Raw genomic sequence first — 17,677 nt, forward strand, 5'->3', positions numbered from 1 at the left:
ACTGTATCAGTAATCATTTTAACATGAATGGTTTAAATAAACCAATAAAAAGACAGCCTTTCAGAATGGATTAAAAGAAAAGATGCAACTAAACTTGAGTCTACTAAATAAATGTTGTCTGTGATAAACTAACTTTTAATATAAAGACACATATAGATTAAAGGAAGGGATGGAAAAGATATGCCATGTTAACACTAATCAAAAAAAGCTGGAGTAGCTATCGTAATTTCAGACAAAGCAGACTTTACAGCAAGGAATATTAACAGAGATAAAGAGGGGCATTACATAATGATAAAGGGGTCAGTTCTCCAAGAAGACATAACATTCTCTAATTTGTATGAGCCTAACAACAGAGCATCAAAATATGTGAGACAAAAACTGATAGGACTGTAAAGAGAACTGGATGAATTTACTATTATAGCTGAAGACTTCCATACCCCTCTATCAGGAATTAAAAGATCAGCTGGCTAAAAATCCAGTAAGGACACAGTTGAACTGAAAAGCACCATCGATCAACTGGATCTGTAGAATACTTCATCTAACCAGAGCAGAAATACACATTCTTCTCAAGCTCACATATAAGATTCACCAAGACAGAACATATTCTGGGCCATAAAACACATCTTAACAAATTTTTAAAAATTGAAATCATATGTATGTATGTATGCTCTCATACACGATGGAATGAAATTAGAAATAAATAACAGATAGCCAGAAAACCCAAAAAAACTTGGAGATCAAACAGTGAACTTCTAAACAACACATGCGTCAAAGGAGTCTCGAAATTTTAAATATTGAACAAATAAAAATGAAAATGTAACTTATTAAAAGTTGTGGGAACCAGAAAACCAGTGCTTAGAAGGAAATTAATGGCATTGAATGCACAATATTAAAAAAGAAGAAAGATCTAAAATCATTAATCTAAGCTTCCAATTTAGGAAACTAGAAAAGAGCAAGTAAATCCAAAGTAAGCAGAAGGAAAGAAATAATAAAAATCAGAGCAGAAATCAATGAAACTGAAAAAAGGAAATCAACCAAAATCAAAAGTGGATTCTCTGAAAAGATCAATAAAATTGATACATTTCTAGCCAGGTTAACAAGAAAAAAAAAGAGTAAACAAATTACTAATATTAGAAATGAAAGTGGGCCCATCAGTACTGATTCTGTAGACATTAAAAAGATACTAAAGGGGGGCTTCCCTGGTGGTACAGTGGTTAAGAATCCACCTGCAGGGCACACGGGTTCGAGCACTGGTCCAGGAAGATCCCACATGCCACGGAGCAACTAAACCCGTGTGCCACAACTACTGAGCCTGCAGGCCACAACTACTGAAGCCCGCGTGCCTAGAGCCCATGCTCTGCAACAAGAGAAGCCACCACAATGAGAAGCCTGCACACAATGAAGAGTAGCCGCCACTCGCTGCAACTAGAGAAAGCCCGCATGCAGCAACGAAGACCCAACACAGCCAAAATAAATAAACATTAAAAAAAATTGTGAATCACTATGTTTATTAAAAGAAAAAGGGCTTCCCTGGTGGCACAGTGGTTAAGAATTCACCCACCAATGCAGGGGACACGGGTTCGAGCCCTGGTCTGGCAAGATCCCACATGCTGCTGAGCAACTAAGCCCATGTGCCACAGAACTGAGTCTGCGTTCCAGAGCCCACGAGCCACAACTCCTGAAGCCCGGGCACCTAGAGCCCGTGCACTGCAACAAAGAGTAGCCCCCACTCACTGCAACTAGAGAAAGCCTGCACACAGCAACAAAGACCCAACGCAGCCAAAAATAAATAAATAAATAAATAAATATTTTTTTAATACCTTAAAAAAAGATACTAAAGGAATATTATGAACAACTCTATGCCCATGAATTTAATTACCTAGATAAAACAGACCAATTTCCTGAAAGACACAATCTACTAAACCCCCTATAATGAGAAATAGGTAAGCTGAATAGTCCTGTGCCTATTAAAGAAATTGAATTAATAATAAACAGCCTTCTAAAACAGAAAGCACCAGGCCCAGAAGGGTTCACTAGTGAATTCTACCAGACATTTAAGGAAGAAATTATACTAATTCTCCAGACAATCTCTTCCAAAAAATAAAAGCTGAGAGAATACTTCTTAACTCATTCTATGAGGCCAGCATTACTGCAACACTCAAACCAAAGACATTATAAGAAAGGAAGACTAAATACCAACATCCCTCATGAACACAGATGCAAAAATCCTCAAGAAAATATTAGTAAATTAAATCCAATAATGCATTTTAAAAAACTACACACTACAACCAAGTGGATTTATTCCAGGTATGCAAGTCTGGTTCAATATTTGCAAATCAATTAATGTAATCCATCACATCAACAGACTAAAAAAAAAAAATTACATGATCATATCATTAGATACCAAAAAAAAACATCTAACAAAATCCAACACTCATTCATGGTAAAAACTCTCAGCTACCTAGGAGTAGAGGGGAGTTTCCTCAACTTGGTAGAGAACGTCTACAAAAAAACTATAACACCATATATAATGGTGAGAAACTGGATGCTTTCCCAGTAAGATCAGGAACAAGGCAAGGATGTCCACTCTCACCACTTCTATTCAAATCATATTGGAAGTCCTAGCTAATGCAGTAAGATAAGAAAGGAAAATAAAATGTATACAGGTTGGGAGGGAAGAAATAAAACTATATTTGTTTACACATGACATGACTGTCTATCTATGTACAAAATCCCAAAGAATCAACAAAAAATCCTGGAAGAAATAAGCAATCATAGCGAGTTGCAGGATTCAAGGTTAATATACAAAAATCAATTGCTTTATTGTATACCAGGAACAAACAACTGTAATTTGAAACACAATACCATTTGAATTAGCACTTAAAAATGAAATACTTAGGTATAAATCTAAATAAATAAATACACACACATAATATCTATATAAGGAATACTAAAAAACTCTTAAGAAATTTTTAAAAATCTAAATACATGGAGAGATTCCCTGTACATGGATAAGAAGACTCAATATTGCCAAGGTGTCAGTTCTTCCTAACTTGATCCATAGATTCAGTGCAATCCCAAGCAGAATATATCTGTGTGTGTATGTGTGTGTGTATGTGTTATGTGTGTGTGTATATATAAAACTGAATCACTTTGTTGTACACCTGAAACTGACACAATATTGTAAATCAACTATACTTCAATTTTAAAAAAAAAGAAAGTGAGGACAACTCATTGAATGAGAGAAAGTATCTGCAAATCACATACCTGACAAATGTCTAATATCTAAAATATATAAAGAACTCTTACATTGCACCACTAAAAAGATAAAAAACCCAATTAAAAATGGGCAAAGGATCAGAATACACCTTTCTCCAAATATATATATGTAAATGGCCAATAAACACATGAAAAGATCATGGCTAAACATCATCCAGCAATTAGAGAAATGCAAATCAAAGCCACAATGATATACCACTTTACACCCACTAGGATGGCTAAAATAAAACAGACAATAAGATGTGTTGGTGACGGCTGGAGAAACTGGAACCCTCATACATTGCTGGTGGGAATATAAAATGATGTAGACCCTTTGGAAAATGTTTTGGCAGCTCCTGAAAAAGTTGAAGTTATCACATGACTTTCCAGTTCCACTTCTAGGTATAAACCCAGGATGGAAATGTTCATATCAACATTATTCATAATAGCCAAGAAGTGGGAACAACCCAAATGCCCATTTAGAATAAATAAAATGCAGTATATTCATACAATAGCATATGATTTGGTAAAGAAAAGTAATGATACATGCTACACGTGGATGAATCTTGAAACCATTATGTTAACTGAAAGAAACTAGTCACAAAAGACCATATAGTATGATTCCATTTACATAAAATGTCTGGAATAGGCAAATGAAGAGAGACAAGGTAGAGTAGTGGTTGCAGAGAGCAAGGATAGGGCAGGAGCAGGAAGCAGTGTTAAGAGGAAGAGGGGAGGGGAGTTCCAGAGGAATAGGGAGTGACTGATAATGAGTATGGGTTTCTTTTGGAAGTGATGAAAGTGTTCTAAAATTAGATGGTGATGACGGTTGTACAACTCTAGGAATACACTAAAACCATTGAATTGATGAGCACTTGAAAAGGGTGAATTGCATAGTATGTGAATTATCTCTCAATAAATCTGTTTTTAAAAAATAAGAAGAAACCCAGAATAATGAAACTAGCTACATTCAGGGGTTGGGTGGAACAAGGGGAAAAGGACAAGGCAGCGGGAACAGAATAGATGGGATGGGGAGATATACCCTTTAAAAAATAGCTCTTATTTGGGGAAACACATTAGAATTCCATTAATTAATAAGTTAATTAATTCAATAAGAATTGGGGGGGAGCTTTTCTAAAGTGGGATGCAAATAAAAACAAATAAACCTATCGGTGTTTTGAATTAAAACATAATCACACTGAATGCTAAAACTAGTGGATGAAAGTTTGATAAGGAATAGGATATTTACACAGTCTCAAAGTATCTTCCTACAAAGAAAAAAACAGTAACTTTACAATTGGAGAAACTTGTTAGACAATATTTTAAGCAAGTGATCAAAGTTAACATCACCAATAATGGGACCAATCAACATCATGTGACCTTTTTTAAAAAAAAGTTCTTATTTGAGGAACATTAAAATTTCATTAATTAATCAGTTAATTACTTCAACAAGGATAGAGGGATTTTCTAAAGTGAAATACAAATAAAAATGAATGAACCTGTTTCGAATTAAAATATAACCACACTGAATGCTCAAACTAGTGGATAAAAGTTTGATAAGGAATAGGATATTTATATACACATACACATTTGATATGATGTAGTGAGTATGCAGCATCACTTTGGTACTCTTGCCAAATATTCATAATCTGAACCTAATCACAGGAAACAATGGACAAAACCAAATTCAGCAACATCTTCAAAAGTATCAAGATCATGAAAAACTGAAGAACTCTATCAGATTAGAGGACAGTAAGAGATGTGACAACTAAATGTAATGTATGGACCCTGGAAATTCTTCTTTTGCTATAAACCAGTGTTTATTTCCTGATTTGGTAAACCGAAACTTGGCTAGGTAAGAAAATATCCTTGTTTTTAGGAAATATACATTTAAGCATTTATGGGTAAAGGGCATCATGGTTAATGTTAAGGGGGAAAAAATGACATACAGAGAGCAAGAGAGAGTGATAAAGCATGTATGATAAAATGTTGCCACCTGGGGAATTTGGGTGACAGGCATACGGGAATTAATTCTTTGTACTACTTTTGTAACGTTTCTATAATTCTGAAATTATTTCAAAATAAAGGTTCCTTTAAAAAAAATGTTGCAACAATATACCCCCTACCAGAACCTTAGTACCAAAGGCAGTAACAATATCAAAAGGTTATTTTATAAATATAAGTCCAAACTGGTATAAATAACATAACTGAAAAAATAATGAGAAAGTTTAAAAGTAAATGAATTAACCAATTTTTAAAAGATTATTTTGTAAATTAGAGTACTCTTCAAATTAAAGTTGAACCATTAAACTCAATTTCTAAGCCCACTTATTGCATGAATAAACTCAGTTCTTTTGGAAGCTTAAGGGAAATGATTGGAAAAGACTAGTAAAATAGAATAAAGGTAAATTTAAAAGATTAAAATTACCATACTAACAGTACCCTATAAACAAAGGGGAAATCTAGAAGGTTCCTTTTAGAAGGATAACAATGACAATAATATAGACAAAGGACCAAAAAGAGGCGAGGAAAATGTTAAGGGCTATCACAAAAGCCTATACTAGAGGTTCCCAAACTTTCTGGGTTTACAAAGCCCTTAGTGTGTCAGTAATTTTTTCATAGGCCAAAAGAAATACTTAACCATTCTGTTTAAATAGTCAGGTCCAAACAACTTTAGAAGAATGTATGTCCTAACAAGTTGTGTTGAGTACTGCAAACTTCTCAAACATTAGATTCAGACTGGACACGACCTTCCCCTTTTCCTGTTTCATATGGATTTTCACATGGTACTTGCTTTTTGCCATAGCAACTACCAAAAACTCAGCTTTGTAAAAATATGGTATCACTGAAAGGAATATATCAATCTAATTTTGCAAATGAACTACCTCAAGCTCGTAGTTTGTGTGGTTTCCAAAGAGATGGTTGCTGTATTTCCCTCAACATTTTTAAGCATCCCTTGGCACACCTGTGAGTTCTCTGCGGCACTTTCTAGGCTCCTCAGTGCACACTTTGAGAACCATACACCTTGGCAAAGGATGACAAAGGATGTCACCAAGGCAATGGCAACAGAAATATTGGAGAGAGAATTAAGGAATCTTCCGAGAAAAAAAAATCAGCAGCTCTAGAGATGGTGCCTGGAAGTACAACAGTGCAGGTACTTGAGAAGCATCAAAACTTTCTTTAAAAAAAAAAATTATTCTATCTTTAGCTATCCCCAACAGTACTTGCTTCTATGGAAAAGAGCAAACTTTTTTTTTTTAATGAATAAATGAACTGGTTCAAATGTTTATATTAATTTGACAACTTTATATGTGGCATAACTAAAGTACATTGTTCTCACTTTTAGCACACACACGCACACACACATTACAAAACAGCTGAACCAAAGGAAAAAAATTCAATTCAAATTTTCAACTTAATAATTTCTGGAGTAGCAATAGGAACTGTCACCTAACACCTGCCAAAGCTTTACTTTACACAGATATTTGAGGAAGACTGGAATGTGGTAGTCCTAAAACCTGGCTTAATGATCTTAAGCAATTGAGGAACTTCTAAAATGACAGATTTGCCAGCACTATTCCAGACCTACAGAATCAGGACTTTCCAAAGCCCACAGCAATCACCTTATTTGCAGAGCGCCCCAGCAATTCTGAAATTAGCCAGTTTTGAGAGGAAATGGCTAAAACAGCACTGTCCAACAAAACCTTTTGTGATGACAGAAATGTTCCATATTTGCACCATCCAATATAGTAGCCCCTAGCCACATGTGGCTAGTGAGCCCTTGAAATGTGGCTAATGTAACTGAGGAACTGAATTTTTAATTTTATTTAATTTAAATTTAGATGTAAATAGCAACATGTAGTTAGCTGCTCCTGTATGGCACAGCATAGAACTTGATGATCTATGTTAAATATTCATTCCTCTAAATTTTCCAATGTGTACCCTTGATTTAAATTAGATGATCAGAAAACTAGGTTCCTCAGCAATTTTCCATAGTCTCTCATAAAGGGTTGTTATAAAGGGTCAGTATAAACATTATCCTATTTAAAAGTCTGAGTCTTTTGTAGTTTGAGACTTGATCCAATGTCATACATTTTTTTCATAATAAAAATCCTGCTTTAATTAAGTTCTAAGAAAAGTCTCTGCAAATGAGTCTGAATATTTTCTTTAGCCAGAAGGAATACTCGGTGAGCCAATGTGCTTCCCTTTTTGCCACAGCTGACAGTAAACTCAAAACCAACTCCAGCGGTAACTCCTCTTAAGTGCCTAGTAACATGTACTCTCTGCTCCTCTAAGACTATCTCTGTTCTATTTATATCCCTATATTAGTCAACATAGTGTAATTTTAAATTCTCAAGCTGACAAACTCTCTTGGACATAGGCAGAGTATCAACTTTTGAAGTGATAAATTCTTTGCATTAAAGTCATTTTTTTATTGTTAATTCAGTAATAAAGTCAATTTTTAGAAGTGGCTTTTTTTAAAAAGAATTATTTCAATAATAACAACACTGGGATTAATAACATCAGGAAATTTTTTAATAGATCAAGCTTACCAAAGTTATTATTTAGGTGTCTATTAGCAAAGCAGCCTAAAAATATCACTGTAAGAGTGAAAAATAAGACACACATATATGGCATTCTGCAATAATTTTACTGTCCCAATTTCACAAACTCAGTTCCACTCCTTTTTAAAAATATGCAGAATATGAACATCCCTATTGAACACTCAGTTAAAAATGCTTGTACAATTTTTCCTTTAGCACACTAGACTCTTTTTATGTTATGCAGTGAACTACTTCAGTGACTCTTCTGTTGACATGTTCCACAAAATTAGAACAAACACATTGATGCATCAATAGCACATTTCTACAAATGCCTAATTTTAAGTTCCCTGAGCATCTAATTACAAAACTAATATGAAACTTAACTGTCATAAGAGTAGAACATCTTCGCATAATCCCTTACAATTCATTTTAAAAATATACTACCAAAAGACACAATTTATTCCATGGGGCCATTATAAAAGTCATGATAGGGAAAAGAAATTTGAAGGAAAACTGTCATAAAAAAGCATATCCTAAACATCATAAATAGTCACCACAGGGGACACACACACACACACACACACACACACACACACTAATGCTGGCAAGTTAATTCTACTTTGGAGGAACTAAGTTAGTTTCCTTATCCATATTCTTTAGCTGAAAATCACTTACTTAAAGTGATTATTAAAAAAGAAATAAAAGTTACAAAACCATATGAACCCATTTTGCTCCAGAAGCAAAAAGATGTAGTTCCTTTCCCCAAAAGCCGAAGTACTGTCAAAACTTAGTTCATTTCAGCACAGCACTTCTGCTATCAGGCTCCTTAGTTTACTTCCACCTCCCGGGTCACACAGCCTTCTGCGCTAGTTCATCCTTCTCAAACACTCTTAAATGTTCAGGTTATATTTTCAGTCTTCTTCTCAGTTACTCTACTCCTTTTCTCTAGCTAGTTCTTTTCACCATGTAATGCTTAAATAATCAGATAAAGACAATGGGCAGTATTTACTGAGTGCTTACTATATGTCAGGCACTGTTCTAACCTCTTTACATGTATTATCTCATTTAATCATCAAAACAACTCTATGCTGGAAGCACTGTTATTACCGTCACCATTTTACAGATGAGGTACTAACAGATTAAATACTAGATCAGTACTAGACTCTAGATTCCACAAACACTAGCTGTAAGTAACTCCAATGATTTAGAGCAGAGGTTAACTTTTTCTTAAAGGGCCAGATAATAAATAGTTCAAACTGCAGCCATCCAGTCTATGTAACAACTACTCATTTAGTATGGGTAAGACGCCATTTAGTATGACGGCAGCCATAGACAATATATAAACCAATGGACATAGCTGTATTCCAATAAAATTTTATTTACAAAAGAGGCTGCTTGAATCAGGCCAAAGTTGTCAATGATCTACAGGAGTTCTGAGCCTGGTGTCAAGGCAACTGTGATGTAAGCACTGCAATATCCAATTATGTCTTTACGGCATAAAGACACTCCACTATTTTCCTTAACCGATCACAACTGAATTTTGTACAACTGAACTTCACATAGACTAAACATTTAAAATATAGATAAAATACTCTACATAACAATTCAAGTTTAAAAAAAATTCAGTCCAAGAAACACTAAAATAAAATAACTAACAAAGTAACAACTCAATTTATTCTCTACTAAAATTACATCTACCTCTGACAATTCATCTTGTGGAAAAGAAGACTGTGCTATTTTGTTTCAAAGAATAAGGTGTTTAACATTCACATAACTTGTAACAGAAAGTTTTGCAAAGTAAAACTTTTTGCCCCACCTCTCCTCTCATTCATTAAGATTTCAGCACCTGACTCCCTGTCTTAACCATTTCTCCTCCAATTATTATCAGCAATTCCAAGAGCCACATAGATAACTTGTCCCATAGCCTCTAAATTCCCTGATTGCCCTCTTCACTTACAAAAATCTTTTCCTCCATTTCATCTCAACCACCAACCACCATGGTCATACCCTAACAGCTATAGTCTAAAGAGAAATGAGAGACCCCAGAGGTACAAAAGATGACCCATTTAAATATAGGGGAAAATTCTACTTAAATTTATTTATTTAAAAAAAAGAGAAATTAAGGTATACCCATATTTAACATATAAAGCATATTAATTTAAAATATATTAAAAAAATATTGAAGATATGTGCTTATTTTTTTTAACTAATAAGCAAAGGAGACCACCGCCTATATCTTGTCATAACTGTTAACCACATCCTCCAAAATCAAACATCTCATTCTGACTCTTATCTCCCAATTATCTAGCTCATTCACTCTGGTACCCCAATCCCAACAACTAATCTCTTTGAGATCTCAAAATCTTTATCCTCTTCACTCTTCCACTGACCATCCTAACTTCCATGTCCTTATTTTCCTCCTTTTCTATCCTATACTCCATGGCTCATCACTATAACCACTCCCATGCATTCACTCCCAATTTCCTTGCCCTTCTTTCCCTCACTTACACATTCCTGACATAAACCCATCCCTGGTTAAATCCAACTCTGCCTATTCCACGCCTGCACCCAAGCACTGAACATAACATAGCTGAATTAAAACATGCAAACATGCTGGGTGCATTCACTTTATATCTATGACCACAATGTTAAGAAGGTCCTCAGCACTACCTAACAATCCTTCTACATTTCCCTACTCAATTCATTCTCGTTTTGACATTTCATACTTCCTCTCTTGTCAATCCTTCAATAACTTTCTGTCACCTCCCTCTTGGATGATGACTTCTAATATTATTTCCCTGAGAAAACAGAAGCCAACAGAAGAGAATGTCCACATCCTCCCCCACCAAATCTACCAACCTAAATGCTTCCCTACCCATGTACTCTGCTTCCCTCCTTGTAACAATGAATTGTCCCTGCCTCTATTTAAGTTCAAGCTTTCCATTTCTGTGCTGGATCCTGTTCCCTTTCTCTCATTCAAGGACCTTTCTCCTGAAGTTACTTCCTCTCCCAGCGCATCTTCAGTTTTTCCTTCTTTACCAACCATTTCCATCAGCGTTAAAACGTGCTGCAATATCTTCCATGCAAAAGCTATACCTTACCACTTGTCCCTCTTCACCTACTACCTAATTCTCCAGTTTGTAGCAAAATTTTCTAAGATAGGGCTTCCCTGGTGGCGCAGTGGTTGAGAGTCCGCCTGCCGATGCAGGGGACACGGGTTCGAGCCGCGGTCCGGGAAGATCCCACATGCCGCAGAGCGGCTGGGCCCGTGAGCCATGGCCGCTGAGCCTGCGCGTCCGGAGCCTGTGCTCCGCAACGGGAGAGGCCACAACAGTGAGAGGCCCGCATACCGCAAAAAAAAAAAAAAATTTTCTAAGATAATTACCTATACTGACTGTATCCACTTCCTTTCCTCTAACCCAATCTAATTATGCTTTCATCCCCACCATTCCACCGAAACCATTCCTCAATGTCACCAACTCTTTCCAACTTGCCAAATCTAGTGGTCATCTTGCTCAACCTCTCAAAAGTATTTGACACAGCTAAACACTCCTTTCCTGATACATTTTGCACTTGCTTCCTTGGAAAGCACACACTCCTAATTTTCCTCCTACCTCACTACTGATGGTTTTCAGTCTCCTTTGCTGGCTCTTCCTCTTCCTCCCCACCTCTATATGTTGAAGTGTCCCAAGGCTCAATCCTCAGTCCTCTTAATCTCTGTGACACCACAGAAAATTTCCTATAGCCCTATAGTTATAAATTCTATCTATACACTGCAAAACTCTAGCCTCTTCTTTCCCCTGAGCTCCAGACTCTTCAAATTAACTGCTTAATTAAGACCTCCAGCTGGATGTCTTCTTTTCTTAACGAAAGCAAAGCCAATTCTTGATTTCTCCTTCACGCCAAACCTTTTCCTCCCTGGTGTTCTCCAACACTGTAATTAGCATTACATTTAACTGGTTGCTCAGGCCAAAAGCCTGCAGTCATTATTGATCCATCTCTCACTTTACATCATATCTAATCAATCATTAAGTCCTGTCAACTATATCTTCAAAAAATTTATTTCTAGTTACATGGGTTTATACATTTGTCAAAACTTATTGCATTATACACTTAAAATGGATGTATTTTATTGTATGTAAAAGTGTAAGTTATACCTCAATCAAGTGTAGTAGGAACATGTGTGTGTGTTACCTACATACATCCAATTATTTCTCACCACCTCCACCACTACACTGCTTTGCTACTTGGACTACTGCAATAGCATCCTAGCTTCCATTTTTACTCAGGACAGTTCATATTCCACAAAGTACCCAGAATAATCCTTTTAAAATGTAAATTATATTACTTCCCTGCTCAAACCTCTACCACAGCTTCCTATCACATTTAAAATCCAAAAGCCTTACCATGATCTCAAGACCATATGTGATCTAACCCCTACCTACCTCTCAAACTTAACTGTTATCACTTTAGCTTGTTCTACTGTGTTGCAGACACACCAGCCTTCCAGATACTCCTAAAACACACCAAGCTTGTTTTCAATTATTATTTTTTTAATGTATTTCAAAAGTAGGTTTTCCACATCAAGGTGGATGTTCCTTTAGCTCACTCCATTAGAGCAACAGATAAATGCTTGCTTAAGCCACCCAAAGAAGTGGATCTGGATGAGTACTTATTAATGTAATTTGGCCTTCATAAACTCAAGTTAACACTTACAGTGCATGTAGCATTCTAACATCCAACTGGAAAACTAACTTGGGATCAGTTACAGAGGGCCTGGAACATCAGATTAAGGAGTTCATATTTTATCTAACAGGCCGGCGTCACACACTTAAGCACTGGGAAGAGCTAGTTTTTCACTTTTCAAATCCTGAGGTCACGATGTTTGCAAAGAGTTGTGGAATAATGGAGAAAATGAGGGGTTACTTTCAGGGATATAAACACCTTTATGTACCTCTAGAATTTTGAACCATGTGATTGTAGTACCTATTTTAAAAATAAATTATAATTAAAACTATATTTAAAAATAAGAAAAAGGAACTCTTACATGACAGAAAAACCAGAAACCAATATATTTATGCCTTTTGGGGAGAAGTTTACAGTACTTTAAATACTTTTTGAATGCCATAACTAAGACTTATATAGAAGAAATATAAAAACAGATAAAATATGTTCATATATGTAGAAGATACATAGATATACACAGAAAATATACATGCTCATAACGGTTCTCATCATGTAAGGGAGCTCCTATCAGAATTGAGCTCTGCCACCTAAAGTATGATACCACAACGTGCTAACTTTCAAGTAGTTTCCTCAAACACCTGAATAGCCATTGAGAGCTCGTACAAGTGAAGACTTCTCTCAGAAATCTAAAGGGCAGCAGGTGATAAAAAGAACAGGATAAGAGAGAAAAGACAGCACAGTCTCATTCTCTCAAACTCATCTCCAGTGGCCAGTCTCACCACTTGCTAAGAGCTACACCAGTTAAGTGAAATTAATAATTAAATGACTTGGCGACAACAATAAGAGAAGAGGAATATGAACACTTATCATCTCCAAATTTGCTAGAGCCTCTACCTGGTTATCAAGGAGTGATGAGGAATAGGACTGCACAGTATAGTTTCCTTCTCTCAGATGAATAAAAGTCTTTCTGGTTTTTGTTCCTGACCTAACTTCTAGAGCCACTACGCCAAGAAAGAATCATGAATTAGACCCTGTTGGAGTAAGGAAACACACCACCTTGGGCAAATGCAAAATACTGTAAGACAGCGACAAAGAAAAGTGTGAGAAAGCAGAAACTCCAAACCCTCTAATGTATAGAATCCATCCTTTGATCAAGGTAAAATGCTGTAAGTTTGCTCATGGCCTACATCTAAAAAAAGATGGCCTCCTGAAACTCTTACCTTCATCCTGTTATCTGTCATGTCCAGGTTCATAACCTATGGCCATGACAAGAGAACATGGGAAACATTTCTCCTCTCCTTAATCACAGAAATAATGCATTCTCCCTTGGAAAACATATCCTGATTCCCATTAACCTCTTCCATCAACACACTATGCCTTTCTTGAATCCCTTGAGTTTCATCTTCATTCCCTTGAGTTTCAAATTCATGCAGAAATCAGTATACTTTACCCTGCAGTCATGAATGGGCACTTGGTAAGGTTGAAAACATTATTTTAAAATACTGCTTCTTAAACATTAATATGCATAGTATGTATCTCATTAAAAAGCAGATTCTGATTCAGTAAGTCTAGGGCAGGGCCTGAGGGACAGCAGTTCTAACAGGCTTTTGCAAACTCTCTTGCTTCTCAGAAAACACTTGAAGTAGCAAGATTCTAAAAGGCAATGGCACCTATATACACAGTTTACCTAAAAAGGCACAATCCCAATGCAATGTTAACTGTTCTTTCTTTTTGTAATTCATTCCTTCTTCTCTGATTTATACTAGATCTATTTTCTTAGCCTCTCAACACTTACAATTTATCTTCAATGCCTCTTTCCCTTTATTCAGTTGGCATCTCTGTATTTCCTTCCTCTCCTTTTATTTTTCCATACCACCAAAACAATACCTAAAACGTAAAAGTAGCTGATAAAATATGTTCTTACAAGGTGTCCAAGTCTGTTTTTATTCTTATGTCCTTTAAACAGATTCTAATTCAGCACACATATCCAATAATTTAAGAATTCTTGCAAGCATCAACATGAGGAATGAAAAAAAAAAGGATGTAAGTATAGAAATTGGGCCTATTCTGTATTTATCACAAGGCCCCTATGCAAAGTAAGGCAAAAGGAATACTAACTAAAAATCATAACAGCAAATTTGTATGTAATGAAAAGATTTTAAAGCTTTATTTAAGGATCCACCTATAAATAAAATTCCAGGACATCAAACAAATATATTATTCTTTGGGCACTGTCACCTCGTTAGCTTTAAACTATATTTTTAAATGAGAGGGGGAAAATGCAAAATATTTAGAACTACATGTCTAAAAATTCTAGAATATCCAAATGTTTCTTGTGTTAAGACCAGACCTTATCATAAAGATCTAATTTAACAGGTGAACCATAATGTCCAACCCTAAAAATAATTAAGCCATCTATTCACCTATAATCAAGTTAAATTTTCATTCTTGCTTTCACCTTGAGACACATTAACAATAACTTACACACTTTTTAAGGAAAAATAAAATCCAGGGATGATGCAAACTGTGAGGAAGAAACTCAAGTTGTGAATAAAGGATCACCTGACACGTTCTATTTCCCTTAAGAGATTCAAATTTAACCGTCTTAAAGTTGATGCCCCCAGCATACTGCCAAGTTAAGAAGTACTTGTAATCAGGATTTTCCTCACGTATTCCCTAGTTTAGTTAGTAGTACACCCAGTCCTCCAAGCCAGAAACGGGTATCAACCTAGACCTGTCCCTCTCCCTCATCCCCACCCTTTCCAGACCCCTTCTGAAATGACCACCAAGTACTATCCATTTTGTGTCCTAAGTGTCCCTCTGCTCTATTCTCTCCATTTCCTCTGCCACTGCCTTAGTCTAAGCCTCTTCTCTCACCTTATCTATTACAATAGCTACCATACCATGCCTGCCTCCAGTTACCTTTTCCACTATTATCCTTAATCCACACTGTCATCCAAGTGATTTTCCAAAATATAAACCTAATGTCTCTTCTGCTCAAAACCTTTTCCTATCTCTCCATCACCCACAGAATAAAGTCCAAGCCATGTACAACAGCACTTTACTTTTTATGATTTGAATCCTGCCCGCCTCTAAAACATCATAGCCCACTACATTCCTCCCATCCTGCACTTTAAGCCCCATCATTATCCAACTACACTGCTTGAACTTCCAGCATGCCACATGCCTCCATGCTTTTACATAGGCTGTTGCTTCAGTCTAGAATATCCTTCATTTCTTCCCCTTTAGCTTCCTGGCCAATTACTATGAATCTTTCAAAACTCAACTCAGCTCCCAGAAAGCCATCCCACACCCTACCCTACCCTTAAAGAGTTGATTATTCCCTTGTCTGCCAACTTTGTAAGTAATGATGACATTTTATTGGGCATTTACTATGTGCCTGACATTGTTCCAGGTATTTTACATGTATTAACTCATTTAATCTTTACAATAACCCTTCCTATGAATTGGTACCATTATTACCTTTGTCGATATGAAAACTATCTCAGAGGAGTAAATAACCTGTTCCCAAGGATATCCAACTGTTAAGTGATAGAGACAGATTAAGATCCCTACAGCATATTTATATTATTGCACCTATCACAGAGAATTTATTTACATGACTGTCATTACCCTGGACTGTGAACTCCTTGAGGGTGGGGATTATGTCATATTCAACTCTAAAACCACAGAGCCTACTATAAAGTAGGTAATCAGTACATGCATTTCTTGAATTGCACATAAACAACATTCCTAACAAGTTCAAGAGAAAAGCATTCAGAAACCAGTTGCCAAATAAATATTCAAATATGCTTTAAGAGTTCTAGAGTAGAGGAAGCTATTTTTTCATTTAATAAAAAGGATGTTAAAAAGAGAGATTAACACAGACATGAGATTACAGTCCATGTGGACAAGGAAATGGACTTACTTTTGCAGTAATACTGCTTAATCACTGCAATAAATCAAAACCCAAAGTACCAGTTGCTTAAGATTAACTTTTTTCCTCTGACTAAATAAGAATTCTTCTTGCTTATCATTCAGGGCAGTGAAAAGAAAGCCCTAAATTTACTTTGCTCAAGTGGAAAGAAGCAAATCATAGACAAGCACTCCTAATTGCTTCCTTAAGTCTGGCCAAGAAATGTATCCCACTAGGCAATTAAAATAAAACACAGTTGCCTGACTAAGCACATAACAAAAGAATTTCTAAGGTTGTATGGACTGGCACTCTATTATTCAAATAATGAAAAGTTATTTTAAGCAAAAAAAATAAAGATCACGAACAAATTAAAACAGATTATCACCACCCCACAAGAATAGATTTCCGTATTAAAACTCTATTGAAACATAGACATATATGTTACATCAAAACATATGCATATATGTTTACAATATTTCAATAGCCATTCTTCATGCCTCCTTAAAATTATAAAAATCAAAGTTATTCTAAGACTAATGATGAAAGACCTCAAGACCAAATCTACTGTACTTAGTGTGCTCTCATAGTTACAGTCCTCTGAGCCATACTGAAGTGCAGTAATTAAAACCCACAGGGTCGGTACCAGCAGCAACAGTGCACACCACAGTACTTGTTAGAGTAATCTGCACCCCGCCCAGCTTCTACACACTTGTGCACTACAGAAAGGTAAATCTCCTGTCAGAAGCAGCAGAGTTTAGGCCACAGTGAGTTTAGGCCACAGCACAGCAAACTCTACACCCAGGCACTTCTTACCATTTCTTGGTACATTCAACCATCAGCTCCTGGTAGGAGGCCACAAACTGGAACTTGGATGCGTGTTTTCCCACACGCTGTAGTCTCTTCCAAACTGAAGCCATGATGATCAGTCAAAACAGTGGAGCAGTTCTGGGTTAGCAACACAGCAGCTTTAACAAAGCAGAGGGTCCAAAGCAAAGGAGCTTTGCATGTATGTCTGTACTTTAAAAAACTCAACTACAACTTGAAATGATGTTTGGGGTCCATAAGTCTTCTCCCTGTTTCACAGGGTAAATCACATCTTAGATGAATGGCCCAGTCAAGAACAGTATGACACACATCACAGGATGAGTGAGAGGAGGTTCCCTCATGGAGACATCACCATTCCACCTCGGGGGTTATATGATGTGTATTCTGGAGGACTGAAAAGCAAAACAAAGAGAAAAAATATGAGGAGAGAAGCATGAGAAGTGACTAA

The 17,677-nt window shown here is 36.2% G+C and overlaps 1 protein-coding gene across 5 annotated transcripts in view; it reads right to left on the bottom strand.

Moving 5' to 3' along the window:
• Positions 1 to 17,677, bottom strand: part of EHBP1 (EH domain binding protein 1) — a gene marked incomplete at its 3' end in the record, with an annotated part of 505,676 nt that overhangs the window by 322,689 nt on the left and 165,310 nt on the right. For all 5 annotated transcript variants that reach the window (XM_081254153.1, XM_081254152.1, XM_081254157.1 and 2 more), the window contains one exon: positions 17,218 to 17,621. In XM_081254153.1, the coding sequence (XP_081110279.1) occupies positions 17,218 to 17,321 (104 nt within the window). In that variant the 5' untranslated portion in view covers positions 17,322 to 17,621. The remainder of the gene's footprint in view (positions 1 to 17,217; positions 17,622 to 17,677) is intronic.

The sequence above is a fragment of the Mesoplodon bidens genome, assembly GCF_964165515.1.
Source record: "Mesoplodon bidens genome assembly, chromosome: 14".
NCBI lineage: Eukaryota > Metazoa > Chordata > Mammalia > Artiodactyla > Ziphiidae > Mesoplodon > Mesoplodon bidens.